The sequence below is a fragment of the Abrus precatorius genome, unplaced genomic scaffold, assembly GCF_003935025.1.
Source record: "Abrus precatorius isolate BTA unplaced genomic scaffold, Abrus_2018 Scaffold3, whole genome shotgun sequence".
Classification (NCBI taxonomy): domain Eukaryota; kingdom Viridiplantae; phylum Streptophyta; class Magnoliopsida; order Fabales; family Fabaceae; genus Abrus; species Abrus precatorius.
Genome location: NW_020874373.1, coordinates 19360738 through 19372218, shown reverse-complemented (window position 1 = coordinate 19372218; position 11481 = coordinate 19360738). Strand labels below are relative to the sequence as shown.

Here is an 11481-nt window from a genome sequence, read left to right as displayed (position 1 = left end):
GTCTCATCTTGTCTCGCTTGAGTGAAAACATTCCAGAATGTTCCTTTCTGCACGACTCAGTTTTGCTTGAGCGAGAACTACCTCGCTTGAGCAAGACACTCAGCATCCCAAACTCCTAATTTTTCCTAAAATGAAACAATATAAGTCATTGGCTATAATTCTTAAGTTATCACACATACAACATACTTAAAACTCAAATCCCTAACCCGCATTGTTAACCACTTTCAACAACACCATCATACATCACTATAACTACACTGCTCTATGTCCAACAATTATATAGCTCTCTCATAATCCAATCATATACAGTACCATTTAAAAGGAGTAATGTTTATATAAATGTTTGATATCCAATCGAAACTCTCGCTACTAGTCTTACTCAACGATCAACCAAACAACACTCTAACTCATAACTTCCATCCAGTAATTGCACAGCTTACCCATTCACATTTTAGCATATAAAATTTTATACTGTCCAAATATATGTAACATGATTTAATAGGAATAAGTCATTTATAAAAATGTTAGCCTGACACCGAGTCGCTATCAAAAGAATTAAGTTCCTCTAAGAAATTTGTAGTATAGAGCTCAACCTAGGTCAATTCACAGAGACACATTTTCTATTAAATTCATTTTTTTTTAAGAATAAAAGTAAGGTTTAGGGGTTTGAAAACTTTGAATTAATTAAATCAAGACTACAAATGAAATTAAATTGAGTAAAAAAAAATTAAGAAATATTAATCCACAAAACATCAAATGCATGTAATTTCAATTATCACAGTATTTAAGGATTTTAATCCAAGTTTGAACGATTACTCAATTCCATTATTAATTTCTAATTGAACTAGATTACACATTAAATCAAATTATCATTTAACCTAATCTGAATTAATTATAAAATTAGAATATCAATCGAATCCTAATTTGAATTCTAACTACATAAAAGTTAATCACAATCACAATACACAAATCTGATATTAGAGAAAAAAAAGAAATCAAAGCAATTTGACTCAAAACTCAAATTGAATTTACACCATCTAGATTTTGTGGATTAAACGGGAGGTTTAGCCTTCCATTGAAGCACTTAACCCAAGTGAGAATGAGAGAAGAAGGGGAGAATTTGAGAGAAGGTAAAAACAAGGATTCTTATTAACGGCCAAATCTCAATAACTCAAAGTATCTAGTCACACCACCTAATTCAGAACTTTATTAGTCTATTTATAGATTCTGATTAAGGTAAATTAAGTGGCTAAAATTTGGACTTCAATAATATCTAAAAGTCCAAATACAATTATTAAATAACAAGTGTCTAAATACAATCTCGCAACAATATTTATCAAATCTGCCTCAACTTGAAAAATCATAAAAAAATTGAAAACAACTCCAAATTCAGCGATCCATATATGCTGAATTTATTTGTCTATAATCATTAGGATTATGCCCAACCTTCCTTGCTTTCTTTGATTTTCTTTGTACGATTATCCTTCATGTCCATGTGTTTGTTTGCTAACATTTGCTTTGTAGGGAACAACAATAGTAACTAGACTTATGAAACGAGCTTTTACTAGCTATGAAAAAGTCATGTAATAGATTTATCTCTCCTATTTTTTCTTATAATGTGTAAGTTCTATTTGCATGTAATATTGGTTTTCATTTTAATGGAGGTAAGGTATTTACAATGTTTGCACTTGTGCTTTAATAATTTTTATAGTGTTTCTATGTATGCTTTATTTCCTTTAATTTTATATTTGTCTTGATTAAAGAGATTGTGGTCCAATATGTGTGCGTGCACACACACGCACAATCTTTTTGTATGTTTATACTTAGAAAAGTCATCACTTGTATCTATTATATATGTTGATTGTGGTCCAAAAAGGATTTTAGGTTTTTAAATTCTAATTGTCCCTCATAAGGTGAGTTATATATATTGTTGTGTTTTATATTTGTGTTTATGTATTTAATTAATTAAATTCAGTTTATTTATCATACATAATCAACTTTATTACAATTCACATCCAGCTTGGAGGTCAATTTGTGGAATAAAATGAAGAAAGCATGGTGTATGAAGATGAAGAAGTTAAAGTTTGGCTCAAAATTGATGATGAACTATTGGATGTCTTTAGTTTCAATAATATTTGTCATGTATTAGGATACATAGAATCGAATGTGTAGAATAGGTGGGAGGTGATGACACAAAACGACCAATTCTGAAAGACCACTTTCGTCTAAGGATGCCTAACCGCTGCACCAAAAATTCGGGGGAGGGGGAGACACTGCGAGGTGGGTAGTTTATCTGGGGCGGATGCCTCCTAAAGAGTAACGAAGAGTTGACAATGTTTTTTGGTTGAAAACTAATGAGAAATTACATACAAGATTAAGGAAAGGAAAGGGTGAAGGACTATAACATTCACTTAGGAAAAGAGATTGCATGGGAAAAGAATGAAATGATTAGGGGAAGGGCCAAATGCAAGCAAAAGACCTAGAAAATTTTTGTTCACATAAGAATAAAATTCATTACTTTTAGATAAAAACTTTCAAAGTTGAATACAATTGCAATAGAGTGTTAAAAAAATAAAGTAACGAGCCAGGTATATGTGATTGGCAAGCCAATGAAAAGGAAGTTGATGTTGATTTGTTCAATAGGCCTTTAATATTGAACTCGAATTATTGAAATTTGAGTTTTCAAAACTATTTTTTATTTGAACAAATTTATTAGAATTTGTTACTTTAGTAAAAGTTTAAAATCATTTTTTATTTAAACAAATTTATTAGTGTTTGGATTTATTTTAATATTTTAAAATCATTTTTGAAGCAAGTAATATATCCTTGGCTTTTTTGCAAATTCCTCCGTCAACCTCAACTTCATTGGCGCTGTCACCTTGAAGACCTTCGCCAGTGACGAGACCTCCCCGAATCCCATGGCCAAGTTCCCTTCGGCTTTCAGGAATTTGTCCCCAACATCATCCCTCTCTTCCTCCTTGTTTGTTCCAGTAAAGCCCTTGTTGTACTTGACGTTATTCGAGTTTCTATTTCAACTATTTTATTAACTATTGATTTTCTCTGATTTAAAGTACTTTAACTTTTCAACTATAATAGGTAATATTCTCTACTCTTATTGAAAAATTTGGACTAACACAAGACTATTATGAAAATTAAGCATATAGTTAATAAAAGTAATAAAATAAAAAAATGATAGGATGAAAAGATAGATAAAGATAAAACATGATAAAAAAAAGAATTTATTTTTTTATTTTAATTTTAATTTTAAAAACTATTTTTAAGAAAAAAAATAAAAATAAAACTTGTTAATTACTTTAACTTTTAAAAAGGTTTTTAAGATGAGAAAATAAAAAAATTTAAACCATTTTTTTAAAAACTAAAAATGAAAAAAAAAAACTTGACTCATCTCAATATAATAATAAAACTGATTTAATTTAAATTTTATTTTTATTTTTATTTTTTTTGTTGTAAGAAAATGTAAAAATAAAATAAAATTGGATAAAACAATACATATGGTGGTTAAACCTTATTTTCTGTTACAATGCATTAGATAAAAATTTTGAAAAAAGAATTCATTATATGAAATGATTCAAATTATTATATATTAAAACAATTTGTTTGAATCATTGATTTTGAGTGGTAAGTGACTCATTATTGTTTAAGGAAAATCTTTTGATTTAAGTATTTGTATATGTAAAAAATCTTTTGAAATAAACTTGTACACTTAAATAGGTGTGCGACTTGGATCAAATCTGAATTAAATTGAATGAAAAAAAAAATAATTTGTTTAAATTAAAGAATTTAAATTTTTAACAATTCAAGTAAAATAATTATAGAAAACTATTTTTTAAAATACAAGTCTTTATTATTTAAATTAAAATATTTTTAAAAATTATCTTAAAGGAAAAGTAGTTTTATAATTAAATCTTTAACTATGTTATGTGACAAATATTTAAATTTTAAATTTTATAGTTTATGTTTTAACTTTATTTTTTCTTTAAATTTGTTTAATATAAAAATATTTAAAATTAAACAATAAAATAAATTATGTTTAATTATAAAATATATTAATATAATATATTTTTAATATACTTATAAAAATATATTTAAATTTGATAATACCTACTTACCTCCTCTAGTCTTTAAAACTCCATCCTCAGTCTTGATTTCTGTAGGTCCTCATCGCCGCTTGTGTGCTCTTCTCCCTCTAACTTTTACATTGTTCTCTTCTTCCACCCTAGTCATCTTTTCTCTTTCAAGCTTCTCCTTTATCTCTCTTTCGGGTTCTCACTCTCTTCTATCTCTCTCTCTCATATATCGGGTAAGATTTTCGTGTTTTCTCTCGCTCTCTCTCTAAAGCGGTACCAAATTCACTATATTCGAATAATTTTCAATGTAAAGTTGTGCTTGCCAATGGTATCTATTAGGATTCGTGTATTATACTGTTATACATACAATTTTCCAGTAATTGAATCGTCAATTTTGCCAAATTATTTTTAGTTTAAGCATTCAATTTTATATTCATTATCCTGCGTTTTTGTAAATAGTTCTTCTGCTTCGGTCATTGATTTTCATGTCATGTCTCAATGTGACACATCAGCCCATTGCTCTTCAACGATTTTCTGGCCGCGTCATAGTTTTTCCCGGCCAGAACTTAGTGTGGTCTGGTTAACCCATGCTCTCTGTTCACTTATTCTGCATTTTCGTCATGTGCCCGGTTTTCCCATTTGTTCTCACTGTCCTGCTGGTTGCTGTTGTTCTCTTCTTTTCCTCTTTTTTTTTTTTTTTTTTTTTTTGCGAGGACTTTCTTTGTTCTAATTTTTTTGTTCTCTCAAGTTCGAGGGTTTTTTTTTTGTCATCTGTCTCCCATAGACCCAGACTCATTATTTTGTCTAAGTTCTCTCCTTGCTATTTACGTGAATGTTTTGTTTTAGACTTACGAGTTCGTATTGTCAATTATGAATATGTCAAGCATTTTGAGTATTTTTAGCTTTTTAAGCATTTATATGTATATAGTATAACTAATTTCATAATAGCGGCTGTCCTGCTATTCGCTATACTGCTATCTGAAATTGATTTTTGGTTTATTGAATGCTGGCCTCTTGTGTTGTTTCTAGATTGAGCTTTTGGAGTGATGAAAGGAAAAGGCAAAAGCAAAGCAGAAAAACTTATTGTGGAAAAGAAGAGAAAAAGGAAGAACCAAAAAAATGCTGATGCTGAGACGGACATTACTTTGAATATTCAAGGTAAAGTTGTTTCTGTAGCTCTCAACCTTTTAATTTGTTTATGGACAGGTTTGGTTGGTTTTCTATAAATTCTTTGTACAGGGAGTTTTGTGGGTTATCATATGGATTGAACACCTGACGAGTTCACCAGTTTTTTAGTCTGGTTTCTCTGTAGTGTGTTGTATATCTTGTTTTAAAGGATATTAGAGTGGGGAAAAATATAGTTGGAAGACAGTAACCAAAGCATGGAGTTGATTTAGAAAGCAAAAGTGGGCAGTTGTTGAGGATGGGATTGTGGCACCATATGAACAAGATATATTTCTGTCAATAAGCTTAGAACTGGATGTTTCCTTTATAATGTTTTTGGTAAAATATGCTGTATAGATGATGTTGATCTTAATTTTTTCTCCCATTCTATCAGATGGAGTAGTGAATGATCATCCTTTGGAAGTTAAAGAGATCCAAGACTTTAAGGAGCATGGAGTTGCTGATATTGTAGCTGCAATAAAACCCTGTATTGAAAACATTTTCTGGTTGATTATTTGTTGCATGATGAGATGACACTCCTGAAGTTATCCATTTATATTCCTGATGGAGTTTTCTTTCCTCTCTTGTAGGTAGGTCAAAGAAAACTAAGAAAAAGAGGATAAAGGATGAGAGTTTTGGGAAAGTGTTTCCAAAGTCACCAGAAAGGGAAGGGAGCCCTGATCACGAAGAGATTTATGTTATTTCTTCTGGAGATGAAGACTGCTCAAAAGGAATGAAAAGTATGAATTGTTAAATTGATGGGATTATTTTACATGCATACTAATCTTCAAATATTGTGCACATGAAATTTTTATTTGCATGATACATGGGATAATGGGCTTATATTTGCAATGTTTCAATTGGTGGAACTGGAAAAATTAATGCATGTTGGGCAATTTACATCCTCTACAAGTTGGATTGAGATGCATCTTTTTTATTTTTATGCTCTATGCTGTTAAATAATTCTCATATCTTGTATGTTTCTGACTGGGACTGCTTAAATTACAGAGTGGATCATGGAATACCATGAAAGTAGATTAGGGTTGAACGTATTGCAACATCAAATTGATGACTTTATAACTGCCCATGAAGAAAAATTGGAAGAGGTAAATGTTATAACCTTCTTGCATTTGTACCCGTGATTTGAATTGTGACTCAAGTGAGCATCCTTTATTTTCCTGTCTTACACTAATATTGCCTCTATCCTTGATAAGATTTTAATTAGTAAACATCATAAGGATCAGAAAAAGGATGGGATGCATCTTTGATTATGTTTAGTCATTGCTTTGAAATTTGGCTACATTCTGTAGTTTACTTGCTTAGTGAAAGTAGCACTGATGATTGAAATAGAGTTGTGTATGGGGATTATATCTTGGCATGGATTTGGGTTTTCTTAAATGTCGTATTTAATTGGAGATGTCAATTCAAATATCAGTTTCTAGGCTTTTTTGTTTTTAAATAACTAGTAGGAATTCTCATCATTACCTAAGGAGCACTTGAACACAGAAATTCATGATTCCAAGTTATACTGGTCTTAGTTTTACTGTTCCCTCTGCAGCGTGTGTGTCTTATTCTTGAAAAGGTCTTTTAGATATGTGGGATCATTCCAGTTTGTATTGTAGGGAATATATTGCTTGGGAGGAACTAATATGCTTATAGCTAGTGAAGCCAAATGTTTATATGATATCAAAGGTTGATTTTTGTATTGTTTATTCTTGTTTACTGTTTTGATCTTCTTTCTCTGTTGGGTTATGTTTTCAGTTAAGGTTTCTTTTTCTTGGCTAGGCGGTGTAAAACTGTATACTTCATTCATACTTGCATGTATTTGTTAGGAGACATTAGCAAAGGAGAGTAATCAACAAAATGAAATGATGCCATTAAAGAAGCTAGTCAATTAGCCATTTTTTCATGAGACCATTTTGAGCACTGCCAGCACTTTCACTGTTGGCTCCACTTATCATATCATTGTAGGACCATCTTCAGTTGACAATTTCAATTCAGTCTTTTTGTGTAGTCCAAAGTCCAAACATTTTTTGAATTCTGATGCCGTTATTCAGTTTTGATTATTTAACAAATGGAATTTTGGAATACAAATTCCATCTGTCCAAAAGTCAATATTTGGATTCCCCTTCCTTTGAATCTCTCTGATGCCTAAACTTGATTATATGTTGCTGAGTTATATATTTTATGTGGATCATGAAATGTTATTACTCCTTAGTCAAATTTAATAGCTCAATGATCCAACATTTATTTTGTCATTATTTTTGGTTAAAGATAAAAATGTTACGGTCAATGCAGGAAAGAAGAGAGAAAGAAGCTTGTGCTGCAGAAGGGGGTTGGACTGTTGTGGTACACCATAAGGGTAGGAAGAAAACTACTGACTCTGAAAGTGGAGTGGCTGTTGTTTCTGTTGCCCAAGCTGCTGTGGAGAATAAAATGGCTAAAAAGAAGCATAAAGGAGTAGGACTAGATTTTTACCGGTTTCAGAAAAAAGAAGCCCAAAGAAATGGTATGATCACCACTTTTTACATGATGTTCAGCTATTTTTTTTATCATGAAAATATGTAGTGTTAAAGCAATTATTCAATAATCAAATGTAGAATAAATGTTGGTGGAAATGGATTCTCTCATGGGAAGGCAGACAAAATTTTGTATGGCCTCAGTGAGGGTCTGTGTCGATCTATTTCCACATGACATTGTCATGTGAAAATTCTCATGAGAGGATCCATTCCAAATGTTGGTAAATGTAGAAGCCAATCTTTTATTTTTTTCATCTGTTTGTATCTTTAGCTCATTGACTTTCTCCAATAGTATTTCTTATTTGATATGTATGTGCATTTTTTTTTCCTTTATGACAAGTTTCTCTTTATTTCACAAAAAATGAAAATCATAAGGCTTTCCTCGTTCTAATGCACAAACAAATATCTTTTTGACTTTCCCTTCTATCAGCTCTCCAGGGTTAACAATTCTATTGACTGTTATTTTTGGTTGGTTGAATAATTCAAACCTATGCTGTTAGTAAGTGTAGATCTGACTGTTATTTTTGGTTGGTTGAATAATTCAAACCTATTATGTAAGTGTAGATCTTTTACCTGAACTCACTAGCAAGTTATGGTATGATTTTCTATTAAGTTCTCACTTCTCATGCTCGTTGGTTATGGTTTGTGCTAAATTCTGGCCACTGATTTTGTATTCCCTATCTTGTTTCTTATTGCAATCGTAATTTGTGAATCATTTGAATTTGTATGTTGTCAGTGATACCATTTATGCTTTGTTTGCAGAGATCATGACCCTGCAGAGTAAATTTGAGGAGGACAAAAAGCGCCTTCAGCAGTTGAGAGCTGCCAGGAAATTTCGACCATATTGAAACAGTTTCTAACATAGTGGGCCCAGATTTTTTTATTTTTTTTTTAAATTCGTATAATAGGATACATGGCCGGGAGATGACTTGTCCCAGAGACCACAAAACCAAAACAGATTGGTTAATTTTAACACTACGATTTTGTTTAATGTATTTCACAATTTAGTGTAGCCAATAGTTGTAGAAGTCCAAAAGAAAATTGAGTTATATGATTTTGTAAGGTTGATGAAGCTTCTCTCTTGGCCCCTTCCTGCTGCATATTAACCTCATTTATTGTAACATACTATCTTAGTTTATGCAGTGCAAGGAAATTTTGCTCACGCAGAATAATTTGCCGACTTAGTTATACTGTAGTTATTTTTCATGGATTACGTGCATGTTCTTTCAATATTAGTAGATAAAGGTGGGTTTTTTTTGTGTGTCAAGTTAAACTACTTTGCGAACGATTCCTTTTGGGCCGAAGCACTAACTGAAACGCTCCATGGCAATGTCCCTCATATTGGATAGTTCGCTATTTATTTGGATTATTTATATAGTGGATTTGGATCAATTTGCGACCCAATTCAAATTGACCCAAAATAGAATGCAATTTCTAGATGTTTGATCCATACCCTATTGAAATGTATTACTTATACATTAGGTAATATTGCAATCACAAATTCACGAGTTAATAAAAATGACAAATAAAAACTAAGGAAAGGAGGGGAGGGAAAGGAGGTTAAACCTCTCCTCAAGAAAGGATGATAGAAATTTTAATCATATAAATGATATTGTGGTTTTTTATACTTTTTATTCATATATTTTTTTATATTTTTATTTTTAAAAATAAAAAAATAATTATTTTTCTCTTTTTAAATTAATTTTTTATAATTTTTAAAAAATTATTTGAAAAATTAACATTTTAAAAAAATAGAATCTTATTCGTGAGAATAAGAGAGGAAGATAGAAAAACTCTTAAAATTCAGAGAATTTAGAATAACTTTTTAACTCCTCTCCTCATAGACATGATATCCAAATATAGTCTTGAGGACTTGAAGGAAAATATGAATATATATCAATTAATTATCATTAATCTCTTATCCAAATTATGATGTCAAAATACATAATTAATTGAAAAATAAGTGATTAAGCAAGAATTAGTAAATAAATAACTCCACTTCGAAGAAAATAGCTTGACAGCTCTCTATAGATCTTATTCTTAATTGATTGTCCCCAAATCAAATAGATTCTCCTTGATCTAGTCATAAAAAATTGACTATTACACCATGTTGGTTTTTTCTACTTAAATAATGACGAAATTGGATCTTGAGCTCAACATGAAAATTATAATTACGTCTTTATTTTCACTCATTGGTAGAATAATTCAATGTTAAATTCTATATAATAGTTACACTCATTTTACTGCAATAAAGTCAAAAACTGCATAAATCAACACTATATTTAATTAATAGTAAAAATTTAATTGAAATCTTCCATTGTATCTTAACTATCTACAACAGATTGTTCCACATCTTCTATTTATGACCTAAAAAAATAAAATTAATTAATTTTTTAATTACTAGTTATAATCTTATAATTTATCCTATATATGCATATCTTATTTTAGAAAAGTTGGATCCAAAAATAAATAATAACATACTTGGGTTTTATACAAAATCACAATGGAGTTAAACAAAATCAATTCTAAGATAATTTATAGTGTTTGGCAATGTTTTGGGACTTCCAATATCAATTTTGTGATAAGTATAATTGATTTTTATATAGAAGAAAAATATTTTAAAATTTTATTGAAAAAAATTAATCATGCATATGAGACCTTTAAATTTTATCTATTTTTATACTAAAAAGGTGATTTTAATTTATCATTTAAACAAAACTAATATTTCATTATTTCAAAAATTAATTCTATTAATCTTCTCAAAATTAATTCTTTTACAATATAAAGTAAATAAACCTTAACAAGAAATCTTCATCTATTAAAACCTCGTGGCATGTTAGGGTTAAGTAAAGTGTAAATAAACTACCTTTCAAGGATTTAAAAGAAAAGAAATCAAAAGATACATAAATTGTTTTTTATATACCTATTATTAAACATAAAAGTTTCACACGTGACACACCAATCACCACTAATCTTGAAATAAGCTAGCCATATTTTCATTTTATTGTACAAAAGAAAAAGAAAATAAGAATGGGAGAGGCCCAACATGTGCCTTTGGATATAAGTAACAAAATTAGAAATGTTATTCCAACACCCGGGTGTCGAGATATAGACACCGTATGTTTACCTCACTTAAGTAGCTAGTTGCACAAATCCAATACATATGAACACATGATAGTAAAGCTCGAAAGTTGAGCTACATATGAAAGCTTTCAGAGATATTGTTAATTTTGATACAACATACCTAGCAAACAAGTATGAAATGTCATTTACTACTTTGGTTGGTGTAAATCACAGTGGTCACTCAGTTTTACTTGGTTGTAGCTTAATATCAGCGAAAGATACTGAAACATTTGTCTACCTTTTCAAATGTTAGGTAAGACACATGTTCAGGAAGCTACCGAATGGGATTGTGACTAACTAATGCAAGGTTATGCATAATGTTATTACAATAGCTTTACCTGATACTTGCCATGGATGGTGTTTATGGCATATCATTAAAAAAAAATACATGAAAAACTTAAGAGATATGGTGTGTATAAACAATTAATATTTCAACACCAGTTTTAAGTTCACTTTTTTATAATGAACCAACTTTTAACACAATTAAGCATATAGACTATAATAGTTCAAAAATCATTAATTTCCAAAAAATTCGTAGTCAAGTGTTATAATCAAGGAAGTAGATGCAAACCTAGACAATCATCTCA

At 30.0% G+C, this 11481-nt stretch overlaps 1 protein-coding gene across 1 annotated transcript; it reads left to right on the top strand.

Annotated features, from left to right (window-relative positions):
* Positions 1-4173: 4173 nt before the first annotated feature.
* Positions 4174-8654, top strand: LOC113863552 (ribosomal RNA-processing protein 7 homolog A-like). The gene is made up of 7 exons (XM_027497181.1): positions 4174-4321; positions 5118-5246; positions 5647-5739; positions 5843-5992; positions 6261-6358; positions 7551-7761; positions 8534-8654. Exons 2-7 carry the CDS (start codon positions 5135-5137, stop codon positions 8617-8619), a joined length of 750 nt encoding a protein of 249 aa, XP_027352982.1. The 5' UTR covers positions 4174-4321; positions 5118-5134; the 3' UTR covers positions 8620-8654.
* The last annotated feature ends 2827 nt before the right edge of the window (positions 8655-11481 follow it).